The sequence below is a fragment of the Chamaea fasciata genome, unplaced genomic scaffold (genome assembly GCF_029207755.1).
Source record: "Chamaea fasciata isolate MVZ Bird 193981 ecotype frontalis unplaced genomic scaffold, bChaFas1.0.hap1 SCAF_1, whole genome shotgun sequence".
In the NCBI taxonomy this organism is placed as follows: domain Eukaryota; kingdom Metazoa; phylum Chordata; class Aves; order Passeriformes; family Sylviidae; genus Chamaea; species Chamaea fasciata.
The window spans coordinates 47,066,021-47,085,980 of NW_027094086.1; the positions used below are offsets into that span (position 1 = coordinate 47,066,021).

Here is a 19,960-nt window from a genome sequence, read left to right on the forward strand (position 1 = left end):
AGGACGAGGATTAGTTTGAGTAGTGTTGCCTTGGGAGTGGTGCTGAATAGATGTGCTATTGCAGATGTGTTAATTGCTGTTAAACAAACAGTATCTTGATTTTAGAGAGGTGCTGCTTTCACAGGAGGACTGTGTCATAGAAGCATGACCAGCTGCTAACTTCTGCAACCCTTTACCCAGAGACTGAAACAACTACTTTTAGATAACATCACTCATGCTTCTAGTACAGCCACTCTTTCTTCTTGGAGCAGCTCCTGTCAGTACAGTGTGTTGTGTGCGTTTGTGGACAGGTTCTGTCTGTTTGTGTGGTTTGGTGCATTTTGTCCGCCTTCTTTGCAAGCATCACATCGTAATTTGTGCGTGCTGGGGCATGTAAGAAATCTTCCTGAGCGAGTATCAGCCCTTCCTTACAGGAATCTAATTTTCATTGCTAGAGGAAGATCTCCTGAAATATTAGACAATGTTGTGTTTTTTGCCAGCCTTACTGTTTGTCATGATGAGAAAACTTCCTATGCAACCCGTGGCTGCTGCCTCAGAGCCTTGATGTTAAGTTGGCCAGTGCCAGTACTGCTTCTCCTGCTTTTCTAGCTGAATATGAGTGAAACCCACTCATATTCCACTTAGCATATATTGTCGTTGTTCTGGGCTGTGTACATGGCTGAAGGATTCAGCAGGAGAAGAAATCAAACCAAAAGCAAGTGGGTCTTACCAATAGTGTTGCCTCGTAGTCAAGAGTGGCACTTTGGATCTTTGTAGATCACTTTGAGAAAAGCAGCTTTTTTTTTTTTGCTTGGACTTTATCCTAGCAGTTGGGTAAAGTTGGTAGTTTGTATATAGGTAGTTAGATGGGCTTTTGTGTTGAAGTATTCTGCAAAACTCCCTTAAGCAGGCGAGCAGGCAGAATGGTAACCTGTGTTCTCTGTGTTGGAAACAACCCCTGTGTGAAGACTGACCCTGTAGTAGCGTGACAGGATCAGTCTGGCATAGGTCTCATAGAAGAAGATAAAAGCAGAGCATCTCAATGCTATTTTTTATACCTACTTAAAGGATAAGATTCAATTAGCAGTCAAGTACTGCTCTGCCTGTTCTGATGAGTTCAACAGCAGTGCCTTGCAGTCACACCTCAGCTGCTGAGGAGATGCTAAATAATATTCTGTGGCGTTGTGTCATGATGTACCAGTGACTGTGGAGACTGCCATGCAAGCCTTTCAAGGGCACAAGGCATAAAGAGGGGCCATGAAAGGCAATTTACCTATATCAGCTGATAAATGGAATAAGGTAATGATGGCGGCATAGCTGACTGAAAAATGTGTTATCTTTTAAGTGGCTGGTAGGTTTGCATAGAGGCAGCACAATCCATATAGGTGAACCTGTTAGTAGTATCTTAAGACTAACAACTCCAAACTAAACTATTAAGTTTCTTCCCCAGTGCTGATGGCCTGGCTTGGTGCCTCAAAACTGGTGGGTGAGTATTTTAGAGCTCTTCATGGTGGGTCGTGGGACCAAATAAACTCCTGTCTGCACCAGAGTATGGGTATACAAAGCACAGCTGCAAGTGCACACCACTTGAGTGCCTGTGTATTGATTTGTTTCCGTACTCTAAACTTGTCACTCAAACTTCTGTTGGTGGTTTCTCATCTCCATTATAGAGCAAATCCTATTGCTTAAAACAGTATTTACAAGAGTATAAAAAGTTCTGTTAAGAGTCTCTTTGCTGCCAGCTTTATTTAGGCGTGCCATTTAGCTCATTAGCTGAAACTGTTCTTTATCATTTGTCTCATGGGTAGCTGCATGCAGATTCCCTTTCCAGCCCCGATTGTAGAAACACTTTCACGTGAGTGATCCATCTGTGATTAGTAGCCAGACAGTAATTCTTCTGCATCATTGCATGCTTCAGGCTTACAAAGTGTATTTGAAATTGGAGGCTTGGCCTGAACAGCAGGGTCTTTGGGGATGAAACCAGTGAAGCAGACACACCATGTTACTATGCATGTTACTCCATTGGTAATGTTTGCTGTAAGAGTACAAACAAATCAGTGATTTTAACCTCACAACTATTTGATGGTAGTAAAACTATGCAAGTAATTTTATATAGTGATTGAACTTTCTGTGTATCTGGACCTGTTTTAAGATTCTGCTCATGTACATAGCAGGCCTTGCTGCATACAAGAGTTGTTTATTTGAATCAGCGTCTTGGTTTCTTTCCCAAACAGTCTTTTCTTCCTTCTTGTCGATATCGAATGGAAACAGCAGGTTGTTAATGCGTTGAAAGTGCATTGCTATTCGTACCTGCTAAGAATGTGGGATGTTGACAAATGATACAGGGTAATGATAGGAGTGTGTTTCTCATCTGAGACATGGCTAAAGCAATTCTGTGTGGGAGAGAGTGAAAATGAACGATGAGCTTTGCTTTTTTTCTTTCCCCTCCTCCCCCCCAATGAGGCTAAGCTGGCAAAATGAGTCTAACTATCCTGTTGTCTTTGGTTTGTGTGATTCTCAGTGCTGCATTCTGTGTCCCACTGAAACTGTATCACTCAGCTTCAGAGATAGTATTACAGGCTGGTAATACATTAACATACATGATTTTGGTTATTATCCCGACACTGCTAGAACTGATTCACTGAGGAAAATTATGCCTGCCCAAGTAACAATAAACTGTGCTGTCTTGCCTCCACAAGTGGATGGACTCCTGTTTAAGGAAGAAAGTAGCTTCAGGGTTTGAAGGACTGCTAGAAGAACCAGCAGTGTTTTGTTTTCTGGTAGAACTGTAAAGTATGGATGAACAAGAGTGCTGACTAACTGCTTCTGGAGAATGCATTTGTATCCTGTGTCTGTGGTAGATTACAGGTGACTGGTTCAGTTTGTTCTTCTGAAATATGCTAGAAAGGGCTTGCTTAGTCTTTGTCAAATTCTTTGAAAACAGATTCTCTCTGCCTTTGCTGGTTGAGGAAAAGGTAGGGAAACCTCTCTTTGCTTTGTTGTTAGCTCTTTGTCAGTCTGTCCTGTTCTAATTTCTGCCTCAGTCTTGAATATTGCAGGATCTGCCACTGTTACAGGCTTTTTGTTCCTTACCCAATGTTCTCACTGTCTCTCTTCTTGCTGAGTGGCTTCTTATCTTACCATAGTCGAAGAGCTCCCTGCATCTATTTAAGCTGTGAGTGTGTGTGTGGTGCAGCGAAGCTGCCTGTCCTGAACAGCAGTGTAAACAGTTTGTGGGACCAATCAAAACCTCTGCTAGTATAGGAAAGCTAACTGTGTGAGGCCCATAATCATTAACTGACTGCAGGACCTGGTAAACCTGGTGTGTCAGGTGAACATACTAAACTGGAGACACTAAATTTGGGCAGTGTCTCTTGTTTTCCTGTTGTATCAGCAACAATAAATTGTCTATAGCAGCACAGTCTTTTGAAGCTGTGTTTAACATAGTTTCTTGACACCGCTTAAAAGCACTGTATTTAAGTAGGGCAATGCTGTATCTAGGTCTAGTTGAATCATGGAATAATCTGAGTTGGAAGGGACTCATAAGGATCATTGAGTCCAGGTCTTGGTGCTATGCAGGATACCCCGAGTCACACCATGTGCCTGAGTGCATTGTCCAAACACTTCTTGAACTCCGTCAGGTTTTGTGCTGTGTCTACTTTTCTGGGGAGTCTGTTCCAGTGCTCAACCACCCTCTGGGAGAAAAACTTTCTCAACCGAAATCTCCCTTGACTCAGCTTCATGCTTTTTCCTCAAGTCCTGTCACTGGTCATAAGTGTGAAGAGATTAGTACCTGCCCCTCCAGTTTCCCCCATAAGAATATGGAAGACTGGAATGAGGTCTCCCTTCACTCTCCTCCAGGCTGTACAAACCAAATGACCTCAGCCTCCCTTCATAAAGCTTCTGCTCCAGATATTTCAGCATCTTCATTGCTCTCCTTTGGACACTCTGCAATAGCTTAATGCCTTTTTTATATTGTGGTGTCCAAAACTGCAGCCAGGATTCAAAGTGGGGTTGCTCCAGTGCACAGCAGAGCAGGACAGTCCCCTTCCTTGCTTGGCTGGTGATGCTGTGTCTGATGCCCTCCTGGCTGCCAGGGCACTGCAGACTTGTGTTCAGCTTGCCATTGACCAGAACCCACCCCCAAGCCCTTTTCTGCACTGCTACTCTCCAGCATCTCGCTCCCCAGTCTATACATACATCCAGGTTTGCCCCGTCCCAGATGCAGAGTTCAGCACTTGTGCTTGTTAAACTTTATACAGTTGGTAATTGTTGTAATACTGTTAAAAAAAAAAAAAAAAAAAAGGCAAACCAACTTCAGATTGTGATTTCAGTGTGTAAAAAGATTGGTTAAGACATCACTTAGTAACTATATTCTTCAGCAGACCTGGTAAGTAGCAGTACTGCTTGCCCAAAGATCTAAGGTTCCCCATCTAGTAGGGAGCTGTAAAATAGTTATGTTAAGAGGTTTTGTTTTCTCCTTACTTTGAAAGACGTAAATACCATTGTTTTTCCTTTGCTGTTCAACAACAATGGTAGGATTAGAATTAATTAGTGATCTTTTACAGTTGTATGTTAACTTCCTTATATTGTATTATTGTGTTTCTTTAAGATAAGGTCGAATCTACAAAGTTGTCTGAGTCCGTGATTCCCCTTCAAGTTGAGGTTACAAGGCCTCAGATACACAGACTCAAGAGATGATAGTACTAATTGCTGATGGGTATCTGACATCTCCATGCAAATACATTCTGTTCCCCAGGGTTAGCAGCCAAATAACTGTCAATTAATTCTCTGGTAATACTTGGGTTAATGGATGTACATAGTTCTTTTTTTTTTTTTTCCATTTCTGTTGCCTTTGGAAACCTTAATGCATAAGGGTGAAAGCCTTGTAAGGAAAAAGCAAATGTTTACTGGTTATGCTTGTAGCAAAGCTTGCCTAGTTTGTGGCATAGAGTTTCAACTCCCAAGCCACCCTTAGAAGCAAGAAAACATGAGTATTTGGTTATTTAACTGCTTTGTATGAGGAATTTTAATGCTTCTTAGTAGCCTGAGTGCTGGACTGTTGCAACAGCTTGCTCATTAAGTGTGTTCCACAGAAAGAATAGTTATCTTTCTCATACCAGGGTTAGTATTAAATAACAGGGAAAAGTGATGTAATTTTAAGTCATAACTTACAGCAGTATAACTGATTGCAAGATCTCTCCTTTCATATCTTTAGTTAGAGATGACTACAGAAGCAGAACAGCAGCTTCTCCATGATGCTAGAAATGGAAATGCTGAAGAAGTTAAACGGCTTTTGGATACCATGGACAAAGGAGAAATAAGCTTTGATATCAACTGTAAAGGTTAGTAGCCTTCCTCAAATGTTTGTAATCTTGCTGTTGAAGTCACATATAGTGAAACTGATAGCGATAGTATAATCTTACTTTCTTTGCAGTGGTCAATAGAGTAATAAAACCCGCTTAAACAGCTTTTATACTGTGATTTAAGGGGCATATTTGCATAGTGGAGAGATAATAAAGGAGTATGAATAGTTGCAGTGTACAGAAAAATCCAATGTAATTCATAGACACTAGGAGTGTCAACAAGACAAAGAATCAGTACCTCTTTTTGCCTCTGTTCATGCTTATGCCAACCTTGAAGCTTTAGAATACTAAACAAAACAGATTTTGATGTCTGGAGATTGTTCAGGGAGGTAAATAGATTTCATCAGAGCTGCAGGGAAGATTAGATTGGGTCAGTCATTTGAGCTCAGCTCAGTGTAAGGGTTTTTTATCTTCGTATTTTTTTTTTAAGGCTCATGTTTTGTTATCACAGAGTAGAAGTGTTACATTTCTTGCCACTTGCAAAAATATTTGGGACAAATGTATACTTCTTACTTCTAGTAGAATACTAGGTTACTTGGGAAAAGAAACTAAGACTCCGTCTGTGTCTGGGTCTTTGGCCATTGCTGAAGTTTTGCTCATGTGCAGCTAACATCGGTGTGGCTCAGCAACTTGCTTGCTGTGCATTAAAACTTCAAACTGGGACTAGATTTGCAAGCTTGCCAGAAGTTGCAAAATACCTTACTTCTTTGTTATTTTAGTAGCTTTATATTTCCCTTTATTTACATGAGTGTGTTTCTGGTTGCTTCCAAGATGTGGATGTGAATCCCACTCTTTCTACCCAGGCTGGTATTCCATTGTTTGGCATTTAACTGTTTAGCAGCACTGAGGAGAAAGTGCTATAGAGGGAGAGGGGAGAGATCAACTGTGCTTCCTCTCAGTCATAACAGAAGGGAACAGCGTGCCCTAAAGGGCAGGGATTCCTGTTACCTGGACAAGCTCTATCCCTTTCCCAAGTCTCATTCTTAATCATCAGCTTACTTATTGTTTTGTTTGACTACTCAGCTGTGTTTGAGTTTTCTCTGTGGTTAGTGTACTCACCTCAGAAAAAGAAGTTGTGAAACCCAAGCTCTTGCTACTTCATCTTTGGGGAGCTAATTCATAATTTAAAGGGGAATCAAACATACCTTGATGAAGTTTAAGTCCTCCTCACAAGTATATCCTTGATAAATATTGCAGACATGTGTAGTGCCTAAACAATTGGAATAAAAGTACCTTAAGATTCATACAATAGTGCCCGTAAATAAGTTCCTGAAGTCTCCTGTGCTTAGAAGAGATTTCAGAGTGTCTCTGAGTTCTTATGCATAAGCTGAAGTCAAGAAAGCCTAATGAAATGGCATAATCTGCCATCTATTGTATCAAGCAGATGGGTCTCTGGTCAGAAAGTCTGCAGCATAGAAGAGACTCAGGTAATAAAGTGAAAGATGGTGCTTAGCTGTTTTTCTAGTTTAGCAGTACATGCCAGCTAGTTAATACTTGCTTGCTAATGGAAGTTCTAGGAAGCTAAAGGGAATGTGCTTGCTATATTACATTTAACCTAAACTAGTTCCAAATACAGATTTTGTTCACCATGAAATCTCTGGTTTTGAAGTTTCAATTCTTCTAAATGTTAGAGGACACAAAAGTGTAATTAGTGTTATCTAGGGGAACTTCTCTAGTTGTGTGACACTTCAGGGTTAAATCTCAATTATTCCACAGTCACTTTTCAGAGACTGACTTGTTTCACTTTGCTCCCCCAGAGTGTTCCATTGGAAACGGTCTAAAACAAATTCAGGCCAAACAGCCTCTGCTGGATAACTGGCCCTGCCATTCTGCCTCCTCTCTAGCCAAACCACTATGTCTTGCTACAAGTTCTGATCTGTTGGGTACCACCAGATAGCAATCATGTAACAACCTGATGATTAACTAAAGTACTCACTGAAGACTGTAACTGCCCTTTTGCAACCCTTAATCTTCTTTCTCTTCCTGTCAGCCTCTTGTGCTTCTGTCATTACTGTGAATAATAGATGTCCCTAGAAAGTCAGGGTGTGGGGAATGTCTTCAGTGCTGTAGCAGTTCCTTCAGGATTTGCATCTGATAGATCTGATATTGACTTGGAACAAAGTGCTTCTGGAGCAAGTGGGAGGCTGTACTGGAGCTGGTGTATGCTTCCTGTAGGGTGTGCCTTGGTAGCCATATGTCAAATAAGTTGATGTGCCTGGGTGTCAAAGCCTCTCTTCAACACTTTCTCCTTGTCTTTTCAGAAGGGAGCTACATCTGAGGCTGTGTGTGCTGTATATTCATTCATAAGTGTCAAGTCTGACAACAGTGATCCAAAACATCACAATTTCAGCCAAAGTGAAGGAAGAGAAAATAAATTCAGGCTTTCTGTACTTGCTCAGTTGAGACTGTATTCTACCCAGTCACTGCTTGCAGATAAGTAGGATTTGCTTGAGGAAAATCCAGCCAAATGATCTGAACTTCTCTTTTTGGGTTCCTCAGTTCAGTGGTTTGGAAGGAAAGTATCTACATTAAACAGTACCAAACCCAGGTTTCATCCAGAATAATCATGTTTTCTAAGGCCATCTCTTGTTGGCTCATTCTCCTTCAATACAAAAAAATAGCGTATCTAGGAATTTGCAAAGTAAAAAATCTGTAAAGTAAGGTTAATGGTCAGCAGTGTGTTATGGAAAAATACATGTTTGAATGACTGCACAGTGGCCCAGTAGCCCACAGCTGGAAAATTACTGCCTACCTTGTCTCCATTCTCTACACAAATGGCAACACTTGAGACTTAGGGTTGACTGGCATTAAAGCAAAGAGTTGTGTACAAGAGGGAGAAGAATTATGGTTTTTTGTTGGAATTACATTATGTCTCCTATCCTTTCTTTCTCCCTGGTGTAATGGTGTCATGGTTTAAAATAATAATAAAAAAGTACAAACACTTGTGGTCACTTTGAAGAGAAGAAACGCCTCAAAAGCTTGAAAAATAAATGATCAGCTAACATCAGAAATACAATCATTCAAAGTGGATGCAGAACAAGGGCCTGTTCTTACTTTACACAGTAAGAACTACAAATCTGGACAGGTTCCTGGTTATTTTTTTTCACGACTGAATTCCTTGGCAGCAACACCATGTTGTCAGTGCTGTTAACTAATGACTGTTCTGGGCTAATTGTATGAATTCAGTGCAGCTCAGATCTCTTTTGTATTCTTTGAATGAGCCTTATTCCCTGCTGGACTGAGGGATGAGTGAAGTCCCTTTAGTATGTTATCCAACATAAATAGCCCCAGAGTTAGTGATCCACACACTGTTTATCTTCTGTGATACTTTGGCCCATCAGTGACATAGGGTAGGAGCTCTGTTGTAGGCCGGACTGTAATGAAGGAAAGATCTAAATCTGAGTTTGGAAACAACAGGAGTTGAGAAGAAAGAGAATCAAATTACAAAAGAAATTGTAAATAAAGGGCAGAACTGTTAGCTGGAAACAGTTATAAGAAATGGGAAAATATTTCAGCTCTGAACCACATTTTAATGTTAATTTTTAATATGAGAGTAGAAAATATGATGAACTTTCAAGATGTTTATTTTCCTTGTGCTTGTGACTTGTTTCCTCAGGGTAAACTTATGTTGTGCATGTTTCATAACTTAGTACTTGAGGTTCTATGACAGGGGAAAACTTGATGGTGGTGGTGATTTCAAAACAATTTCTACTGCCTTATTTTCATTTTTCTTCTAAGTATAAAATGATAGCTTTCAGGTGACACTGTAATGCTGTGGGTCTGTTGCTTAGTAAAAACAAAGCACAAGTTGCCTTTGCTTAATAGAGTTGAGTGTTACAGTTTGAAAGTAGAGTGAGTTGTTAATTTTAGTAATCTCTAATGCTTTAATATCTTGCTCTCAAATAAATGATTGTAGGAGAGTTGTTGAATTTCATACAGCCTGTCCTCCAGGTCATGTTTTAAATGCTCTTTAAAGCATAAATCATGTTTTCCTTTGCATGGTCATTTCTGTGTCTACCTCCTGTTTGTGCTTTATCATTCTGCAATTTGAAGCTGTCAATGATAGATGAGTTCTACTGTGCATAAAGATTTCAAAGCACATTACTTTTTGAGGCTGTCTTTATTGAAACTGAGTAAAGCACAAGGCAAGAAAAAAACTGATGACAAAAAGCCTCAACATTAGTTCATTCCACCTATTTAATTTTTAATCCTTTGTTTCAAAGCTGGGTTGTCTTACCTCTTATTTGTGTGGAGAAAATAAAATTGTGTGAATCAAGGAGTTTTTGATAAACGAGAAAAACGTGCTTGCATATGCTATTTTCATAATGAATGAAGAATGAAAGTAACTGAAGCTTCTTGGTAGTATTGAAAGGTGTTACATGCAAAAAAAAGGTTTTATTCTCAGTCTGGCAACAGGACTTTTCCCTTTCAGAAGGTTGTGGGGGTTTTTTGTTTGGGTGTTTTGGGGTTGATTTTGTTGGGTTTGTTAGTTTGTTTGGGGGATTTTTGTTTGGTTGGTTTTGTTTTTTTTTTTTTAGATTTGAATCCAGCTTTCTCAAACTGCCTCCTGATTTACTAATTTAAATAATATGAGTAGTATTGATACTTCCAGCCTCCTTGTTCCTCTGCTACTGTGAAGAATGCTCATCCATGACAACCTCCAAGCACACAACAATATCTCTTTTGTACAGTGTGACCCGAACTTAATTTACCTCCTTTGTCTTTTAGGCAGAAGTAAGTCTAATATGGGTTGGACACCTCTTCACCTTGCTTGCTACTTTGGACATGCTGTTGTGGTAGAGGATTTGCTGAAGGTATGTTTCTATTTTTCCTCTCTGTGTAAGGCCAGAAGCAGTTAGTGTTTGTTCAGGTTTTTGTGATAGAAGAAAGGAGGCTTTGCAGAGAGGCAGAGGCACTCTGTTTATCTGGATGTAACAGACATAACTGATTGTTGTGACATTAAGTCAGGCCTGGTTTAGAAGGACCCAACATAGTGACAGTGAAAGTGTATGCAGTAGCATACAGACCTTACTCTGAGCAGTTTTTACAGTTATTGGTACTTGGCTGGTTTTCTCTTGGAGTGTAACTTTCTGCATGTAGAAACTAAAGACATGCAATATATAGGTATGCACTCATGAAAGCTTAGGTTTTTTTGAAGCTCAGTGGGCATCTGTAAATAATAAGCCAGCATGTGATACTAGTAATGCAATTACTTCAACACTTTGATTAGTTTACTGTAGTACATAAAGTACTTAAGTTTAGGCAATTTCACTTACTGAGCTGTAGAAAAGGCTAAATTATCTCAAATGCAAAAAACCCCTGCATTATCTAATTCTATATTGTGCATAGAAGTATGCACAGAATTTTGTGTGAAGTAGCTTGTATGTGTTTCTTTCAGGCACAGGCTAACATAGTTTGACTCATTATTTCTTTCTAATATCTTTGTAATAATGAACTGTGTGATGAATTTTGAAACAATGGACTTCTGTTATCAAAACTGATGTGTTTGTACTGATTTTTGTTTGTTTGTTTTAATTTTTTCCTTTTTTTCTCTCAGGGTAACTTCAACCAACCTTAACTATATTAGATCCTCTTTCATATTTGAAAGATCTTGCTGGATGGCAGGAGTGTGATAAACAGGCTCAAGTGCAAAGATAATCTAAACTTGAATTTCATTAAGAATAAAAGCTGCCAGCATAATCCAGACTTTAAAGGAGGAAACAAATTTGAGATTTCTTTGAGAAATTATTTTCTAGCCTACACACTTGCTCAGTAAATAATGCTATTTTCAATTCAAGCTGGCTACTTAAAACAAAAGGTAAAGTTTTATCGCTTAATGCATTTATCAAGCATTCTACTTCAAGAGTTGGAAGAGTATATGCAACTTTGTACTTTCAGTTCCTTTAATAGAACTCTTGAAAGAGTATTATTTAAAGAGCAAGGTGAGAAATAAGTGAGGCTGTGCACTTCTGAAAGCTAGGTATATGTAAGTGTGTCTGTGTACTTGTGCCAAGAGCAAGTGAAGGAGGCATTACCACAAACAGAGCTCTGGAACTAGTCAGGTTCATCAGTTAACTGTAGGCAGGCAGCAATGACCTGGCTAAATCATGTGATCTAAACATACGTGGTGAAGTTAAGTATGCTCTGCCCTCTTTTTGACCCTTTGAAAGGTTAGGTAGAGTGGGGTAGAAGAAATACTTAATGAATGGAGGATGGGGTTTCTTGGAAGAGTGCCTGTGCAGTGTGACAAACACTCCTCCTTTCAGAGAAAAGGTATGGGATGGAGAAAGTATGTGACAAAAGGACAGGAGATTCAACAGGAAGACCTACAAAACCTCAGACAACCCAAGCCAAACAAAAGCCAAGACAACAGCAGCCCCTACCTCTTGTATTAAACTTACTTTCCATATGACCCCTTCTTAATGTGTCGGGAAGAATGCAGGGGGTTTTTCCTTTTTGAAGCAGTTGAGAGAATGTTGGCTATGGATCTTAGATCTTTATCCTTGTTTCCAGGATATCTGTGTTACAGTTCTGATCTGATTTGCCACGAGGTCTACATTAGTGTCCTGTCTCCCCTTCCCCCCCAGTGAGAGGGAGTAGCCATGTAGTTCTTGTTGGAAGGACATTCAGATGTCTTTTGGTCTTGCTGTTTAGGCTGGTGCAGATGTGAATGTGCTGAATGACATGGGGGACACTCCACTCCATCGTGCAGCTTTCACGGGGCGTAAGGTAAAGTATGGTGGCTTTTTTAAGCCTCACTTGTGGAATTGTTAAGAAAGCACTAGCAATAAGATCTCTTCAAAAAGATGTTTTTACAGTGTCTAAAAATGACTTATTGTCTGTTTTGGTACAGCGTGTTCAGAAGGATTAGGCACATTGCCTAGCTTGTATAACTCTGTCCAAAAAAAAAGCCACAGAGAGAAACCACATTGTTTTAATCTTAGTAGCTTCTGGAGGGAAAAGAAATCTCTTAAATTACATCACACAGGCCCATTTGGTGTCTGGAAGTGCTGTTTCTTCGTAGTTAATTAGGGCTAAAGAGCCTTTTATAGGCCTGTGTAACATGACACAAGTTTGATTTTTTTTTTTTCCCCCCATGCCATCATCATTCCTAAACTAGTACTACTTTTCTGGGTAACATCTTGGCCCTTCAGAAAAACTGACTACTTACTGTCTTGTCAAAAGAGCCAATTGTACGATTTTTATCTGTCAAATTCAGCATTCACGCCAGGTACACCAGCTTTTCAGGGTCAGTCTGTTCAGCTGTCCCTCCTGTTGGTTCCTTCAGCCTGACTGATGGGAGCAAAAAGGTTGCAGTCAGTCTCGCTCTTCAATCTCTCTAAAACATCCCTTCCTGTTTTCATAAGAAACCAGCAGTGGTGAGAAGCCGTTGGTTACAAAGCGCATCTTACAGGATGTCAATAACTGGAAAGCCTGATTGTGGCCTTGTAGTTACACAGACAGATAAGCAGTGCTTTTCAAATTGTTTTTCAGGAGGTGGTGATGTTACTCTTGCAGCATAATGCTGATCCTTCTATTGTTAACGGCAGTGGAGAGACTGCAAAAGAAGTTACTCATGACAAAGACATAAGGAATATGTTGGAAGGTAACTTTAATAGGTCAAAGTTTGTTTTGGGTTTTTTTTTAACATAAGCATTCTAAAAGCTGCTCTTTTTTCTGCAATTTTCTTTTTAAATTTGGTTATTAGAAAGAAAACTGTCATAGTTTTTGGTTGTCTGCAGTACTGACAAGTGGGGTTTTTTGTGACTCAGGAGTTAAGTATTGTGCAAAGTACAAATAGCATTATTCAGGTAACTGTTTCAGTCCTGCTGGGGTATTCCTTGCTACAGCTTTGAATGGTACATGGGCAGTCAAAACCTTGGCTCGCTGAATGGGACAAAGCTCAAGTCAAGAACAGTGGCTTTGTGTCAACCAAATCATTAGTGAGCAAAATTCTCAACAGTTTGCGAAGGTGTCGCTATTACGGGTCAGATTTAGGACTTGTTATTGCAGTCTTAGACATTGTGTCAAAAGGCATAAAAAATAAAATCCCCTCCCCTTGTTGGCCTCACAGTTTCAGAGATGAGGCAGATGGTGTCCAAATACTAATCTAGTTCACTGATTATAGTTTTGGAGAGTTCAAAAACTTCCTGGTATTCTTCCTGGTATTGCTTTCTGGTATTACTACATAATACTCTTAAATACTGATGAAGCTCTGTGTCCTCTACCACAGACTGCATATAAGAAGTGGTCTCTCTTCTGATTCTACATGCAAATAACTCATTCCCACTGCTCATCTGCTGAATTGTTAAAGAATATAATTTTGTTAGGATAAGAAGAGTAGAAGAGGAACTGAAAAAAACATAGGGAAGGTCTAAGATGAGGGTGTTGCATAGTTCCCATTTGCCCTTCTGCAAGGGAGTGGGCTTGGTTTTACATGTTGAAAAAATAATAATAATATATATGTGTATACAAACTTGCACATCTTGTCAAATTTTATGTGCTTTGAACATATTTTTGCTCTGACACAAACTTTTCTGAGTAAATATTTATTTTTTACCTGTCCCAAATAAATAATACTGGAAACTCTTGCTTCTCTAAGCTTGTTTTGCTGTAGTTTTTTGCATGCCTGACTTCATATGCACTTTACTGACACTGACCTTTTTTTTTTTTTTTTTTTTAATAGCAGTGGAAAGGACACAAGAAAGGAAACTGGAAGAACTCCTCTTAGGAGCAGCAAGAGAGGGGGAAACAGGGAAACTGACTGCCTTGGTAAGAATTCAAGTATTCAATCCATAATGGTAATATAACAAAATAGGACTGTGCTTTGCATTTCAAAGGCTGTGACTTTGGAATATTAGTGCTGTGCATGATGTTATATTGGTAAGATGCTGAACCCTCAAGGATTTTCCTCTTTGTTGGAGGTTGCAAAATCAATGGTTTTCAGCTTCTTTCATGATTTTAAATCCTTTAGAAAGAATTAGCTAGTTAGTTGTAAACAGCAACATAACGGTTCATGATCTGCTGAGATAAGCTTATTATGTATTGTGGATACCTTAATGTCATGGATACATAGGTTTCCATCACAGTGTGGCCTGTCTTTAATCTTGAAAGTAAGCTCTTTGTCATTTGCATCCATTGTGTTTTTAATGGACACTCGTCTGCACAATACAGTTTCATGCTGAGCAGAAATTGAAAACTCTGTGTGTGTGCACATTGTAATCCCAGATGAACAGTGTGGTGGCATGGTAAGGCTGTGGCAGAAACAGATCACAGAGACTGGAGGGTGCCTCTGGATGTGATCTAGTCCAGCTCCTGTTTGCAGAGCAGAATGAACTGGAGCAGGTTACTCAGGACCAAATCCAGCTAGGTTTTGAAGCAGAGTCCGAGTGCTTGAACTCAAGCTTTTGAGAGTCCTGAAGAGTGTCCTTGGAAGTAAGACATGCAGTATGGAATGGTTTCTATCTACTTAGTATCTGTAGTTATGCCTTTTGAGGCATCAAAATTCACAAATGTGAGATTAGTATATTGAGATATTTGATGTTCTTTATTTTTCTGCCTAAAACCAGAAATGAACATCTGTTCACAATTTACTTCCTCCCTCTAATTTTTTTTATAGCTCTAAGAGCACTTGTCCTTCTAATTCCTTGCATGGAAACTCTTGTTAAATCTTTGATCATCCTTGTAATTCTTATTTTTTGCACTGTCCTCTTTGAAATGGAGAGAGAACCAGAGCTGCACACAACACTTAAGATGTAGAAAAGTAGTGCATTAATACACTGCACGATTCTACTAATTGTAATTAATACACTGACATAAGTGACCTGTTCTTGATTCTGATAGTTTTAATACTTGTTACATGTCTGCTGACTAATCCTTAGGCTGACGTGAAAAAAAATCAGAAAAAAAGTGGCTTCTTATAGAAAGCTGTCATTAAAGAACTCTGCTTTCTCTTATGTGACATGTAACTATGCATGAGTACATAATTCTCCCTGTGAACATTTTGATTTCTAAGTGATTTTCTTTTTTTTTAAATGTATTTGCTATCTTTGAGCTCTGTAGATGTGAAGACAGCTATATATTGACTTCTAAAACTTTTCGAAGTATTGTCACATTTTTGACCCGGAGTCAGTTTTAAGTCAATTCTTAACAGGTTCCTTGGAATACACTTACAACTCTATGGTGTAAACCCCTTTGACTTTCCTACCCTTAGGTTAATACCTCTGTGCAAATTTGTGTAGTTCTTCAGAGCTGCCCTTTAGCCCCAGAGTTCCCCATACTTCGCCTACTGATTGTTCAGGCCTTTCTGCTCCTACTTAATTTTTTTTTTTTTTTTAATCAGCAGACTGTTATGCTCATGAAACTTTAGCTGCTTACATCTACTTTTACGGTGACACCTAACACCAGAAAACGTTATTTACTAGAAGTTAGATTTTCAGCAGCTGAACCTTAACCCAGGCTCTTTAGTCTACTTCAGGCAAAGCCAGTGTGTTCTTCCCGCGAGTTCTCAAAAGTGTACTGTACGTTTCCTGAAGTGACTCGAGAGATTTTTATCTCAATGAGTTGATGCATGAAGCTTTCTTCCATATATTCCCTTGTAACATGGCATAAGGTGCTGAAAGCACAGACATGTGGCTTAAAAAGAGGCAAGAAGTCAGAAAAGAAAGTAAATGTAAAACATGTGGTTGGAAAGAGCTAAAGCTTGGGAATCCTCAGGAATGCAAGTATTTGACTGCAATGTTAATGAGGGTATACTTCCACAAACTCCCTCTTTTTGACTTTTGTTCTCTTACCAGTTGAACTGTAAACAACAGATATAGTAGTTTATTCCGTATAGGACTGTTTCTGAAACACAGATAAGGTGGTTGCTGTTGTTGTTAACCTAAATTGTGGCCATGGGAGTTCTGTTATTATGGAGTAATTTTTCAAAGATAGCATATGGCTAATGCGAAAACTTAAACTGAGTTTCTCAAAAATTGTTGTCATGCAGTTGTGACTCTGGTCTCCTAAGGCTGCTTATCAGTAACTTAGCCTTTCTATTAAGGCTCTCCCATTTGGCTTGTGAGTTTAGGTGGCTGACAGTGCATGGAAATGGTTTGGGCTGGAAGGAACCTCTACTGATCATTCAGTCCAACCCCCATGTACGCATCCACTAGGCGCATATTTGAGTAGAAGTATGGTGGTGTTTTAGGGTAGTCAGCAGTGTCATGCTTAATGACCCTTTTCTTTGAAGGGGTCAGTTTCTCAAAACATTTATGTTGTGTGCAAGTAAAACTCAGTTTGGGTTGTTTTTTTTGTTTGCTTGTTTCCCTTGGTTACATAGCTACTTTTATCTTAATACTTAAGAATGTAGCAAAACTTTTTGTGTAACAGATTGCCTGTACTAGGAGCTCTAAATGGCCTAGGATATCTGGCACTGAGACTGGCACCCTTCAATACAAGGTTCTTACTCTCTGAAATGAGGTGGCTGCACAATTTTTTTAGCACTGGTTTTAGCACTGGCCTGTGCTAACTTCTGCACTTTGCAGTGAACAGCAGATTTTTGACAGTAGAACTGGGCAGGGACGTTCTAGCATATAGACTGAACTACAATACTGGGCAACTTTCCCTGGCACTGCAGTTGAGCAGAAAAACGTGTCCATATTGTGCAGCAAAGGTAGAAGGGTTATAGCAAACAAAACACCGAAGTTCCTTACTCTAGCTGAATGTATTGTTTGATTGTTGCAGTCCTTGTCCTTGTCATAACACTTGCTAAATGCCCTCTTTGTTGCCAGATCCACACTGAATCATCCTAGTTAGGAACAACTAATTTTCAAAAGAGAGAATATGACATCTGGAGAGGGGGGAAAATTGATAAGTAAGCAGAACTTCGTGTTTCTTCCAGTTAAACAAGCGCAAGCCACCTGATATCAACTGTACAGATCAGATGGGGAACACGCCCTTGCACTGTGCAGCATACCGTGCTCATAAGCACTGTGCATTGAAACTTCTGAGAAATGGAGCAGATCCTAAAATAAAAAACAAAAATGGTGAGTACCAAATGAAAAGTATGTTAAATGGAGACACAAATGCAGTATCTTCAGTAAGCTGTGTTACTGATTACAGTGTTCAAGGAAAAGCTTTGTGTCACTAGTAATGGAAAGCCAACAGTGACCAAATTGAGGGAGGCTGAAGAACTGTAGTAAAATACTTATTGTATGTGCTTTTATTTTCCAAGCTTGCCTGTTTCGGGAAAATTTACTGACTGTCTTAACAGTGAAATGTGCCTGGCTTTTGTTTTCTTGATGCTAAACATTGAACAATGGTAACAAAAAAAGCCAGATTGAAAACGTGGCTGAGACAAAGTGACTCTGAGAAGAAGGCATCTAATGAAACCAAAAAAAGGAAAACTTGATGCAGATATTATGCAAACTGTGTTCTTGTCCTCTGTTTAAAGATGCCTATGTCTTGGTTTTTTTGAGTGTCCTAAACTGGTTTTTTTTTTTATAGCTGGAAGCTAAAAACAAATTTAAATGAGTAAGGGAAAAGGGTTCTCTGCAGTTAGTAGAACTCTGATGAGCACTGCAGTGGCTTAAAGTTCAATACCTTTTTTAGTCTTTTGCCCCTGAGTTGATGTTGATGTTTCTCAGTTCCAAGTAAGTGTAGATGCTTGGGGGCCAAACTGATGGGTAAAGAGTGTCAAATTATTTTAAAGTACATCTAAGTTTATTTGCATCAAATTCTCATGCCTTGTCTTGTTACTAAACAGATCAGACTCCTCTTGATCTAGCCCAAGGTGCAGAAATGAAACTGATACTGGCAGGTAAAACTGGAAAGGTAGGAACTTTTGTATCAATTTAAAATGCCAAGGCTGTCTAGTTGATGCTATTCCTATATGAGCTTTAATTTCTGTGCAGGTTATCAACAAACCCCTGAGAAGATATGAAGGTCTCCTATGGAAGGTATGGCTTATTTCCTTTTATAAAATAGCTTGAAAGATTTCAAAGTATGTCAGTATGTCCTTTTTCTGTATTTCAGTGATAACTGATGAATGAAGGAATTTTTAAATAGTACTTAATAGTAATTTAGTCTAATATGTGTAGATGGGCTGACTGAGTGGAGCGGCTAGTAGATTCATGGTACCCTGATCTTAACCTCAATCACTAAAAAGTCTCTACTTCTTGAGAATTTTTGTGGCAAAGCTTCACTGTGATAAGACATTTTTCCTTGTCTGTGTGGTGGGAAAAATGCTTTTTGTTTTTACTTCCCTTAATAGATTACTTAGATAATCCATGACTGATACATTGTCTTTAGGAAACTGTGGCTAGTATTTTGCCATCATCTTCTGAAAATTTTAAAACTTAGTGGGAAGATGGCATTCAAAGGGTTTAAAGCTTATTTTGCTGTGTTGCTCAAGTGAATCTAAGGTTTACATGAATGCTTAATTATGTTGCTTAATGAATTCTTTAAAGTTTCTTCAGTGTAAATTTTCCTGTATCACAATAGTGATGTAAGAAACTGTTCTTAAATGAGAACTGTGTACTAAAGCTTGAGAAAGATAAAATGTAGTTGAATATCTCAATGTGTTTTGCTTCTCATTTGATTTTATAAAGTAGAGTTGTGTGATGACCAACAATTCCTGTAATATTAAAAAATGCAACATTTCAATATTTCAGTTCTTTACTGAATAGCAGGCTCAACTTTTTTCTTTAGGTAGTTCCAAAAACAAGGGTAGTGCTGGAATTGTAAAAATACTCTCAGGTTGCCGTGATCATCAGGAAATGCAGAACCTAAAAGGTTTTTGTAATGTTTGCTAGTTTTAAGGAAGCTTCTCTGCCTGACCGAGCAGGAGTCACTCTGTCCATCACACTTCTTCCACCAGAGACTTAAGTGCTGGGACTGAAGCCCCTTTGCAGATGGTTGCTCCAGTGAGTCAAAGGGTGCCCAGCTTGGCTCCCTAAATGCACCACAATCAGTCAGACAAGGTTTCCTTACTGGCTTTACCCTTGATTTCCCGTAGCTGAGTGTCAGATATCTGAATCCTTACTTTAATCATAGAGCAATAACAAAATAGCAGCTTGAGCGGATGCCTCTGAGGAAGTACCTGAGTGAAGGACTCCCTGGGGTTTTCTGCCCTTGCAGTCTAAGTGTGTGAAAGTCTGGGCTCTTCCTGCTGAGTCCTCAGCTCCTGACACCGCAAGTCCCTGTGTCCTTGGCTAAGCAAAGGGTCACTGCCACTTCATGGTCTCTTGCCTCAGGCTCCTACCACCCAGAGCTCAATTCTGCAGCTCACACTGCAGCTGCACACTGAGTTGTCTGTACTAAAAGTATTCTGTTAAGCTTACCTGGCCCTTTTTTTTTTTTTTTTTTCCGTTTTAGAACTCACGATTTTTTGGTTGGAAACTCTACTGGGTAGTTCTAGAACATGGAGTGCTTTCCTGGTATCGGAGACAGTAAGTTCTGTGTTTAAATTTTTGAAAAGCAATTTAAATCATTCCTGTCCTCACTAAATCTCTCCTTCTTTCAAAGAGCTGATGCAGTGAATAATGATCATCGTCAGGGATGCAAGCATCTAACACAAGCTGTCTGCACGGTAGGAAGTGAAATGTGTTGTAACTACTGGTTTTTATATTCCA

At 39.3% G+C, this 19,960-nt stretch overlaps 1 protein-coding gene across 2 annotated transcripts in view; it reads left to right on the forward strand.

Moving 5' to 3' along the window:
• The window catches only part of OSBPL1A (oxysterol binding protein like 1A), a 77,206-nt gene that overhangs the window by 481 nt on the left and 56,765 nt on the right, over window positions 1-19,960 (forward strand). For both annotated transcript variants that reach the window (XM_066182408.1, XM_066182413.1), the window contains exons 3-12: window positions 5,198-5,324; window positions 10,074-10,159; window positions 12,000-12,074; window positions 12,840-12,951; window positions 14,032-14,117; window positions 17,230-17,374; window positions 18,094-18,161; window positions 18,242-18,286; window positions 19,704-19,777; window positions 19,854-19,917. In XM_066182408.1, coding sequence (XP_066038505.1) covers window positions 5,204-5,324; window positions 10,074-10,159; window positions 12,000-12,074; window positions 12,840-12,951; window positions 14,032-14,117; window positions 17,230-17,374; window positions 18,094-18,161; window positions 18,242-18,286; window positions 19,704-19,777; window positions 19,854-19,917 — 876 coding nt within the window. In that variant the 5' untranslated portion in view covers window positions 5,198-5,203. The remainder of the gene's footprint in view (window positions 1-5,197; window positions 5,325-10,073; window positions 10,160-11,999; window positions 12,075-12,839; window positions 12,952-14,031; window positions 14,118-17,229; window positions 17,375-18,093; window positions 18,162-18,241; window positions 18,287-19,703; window positions 19,778-19,853; window positions 19,918-19,960) is intronic.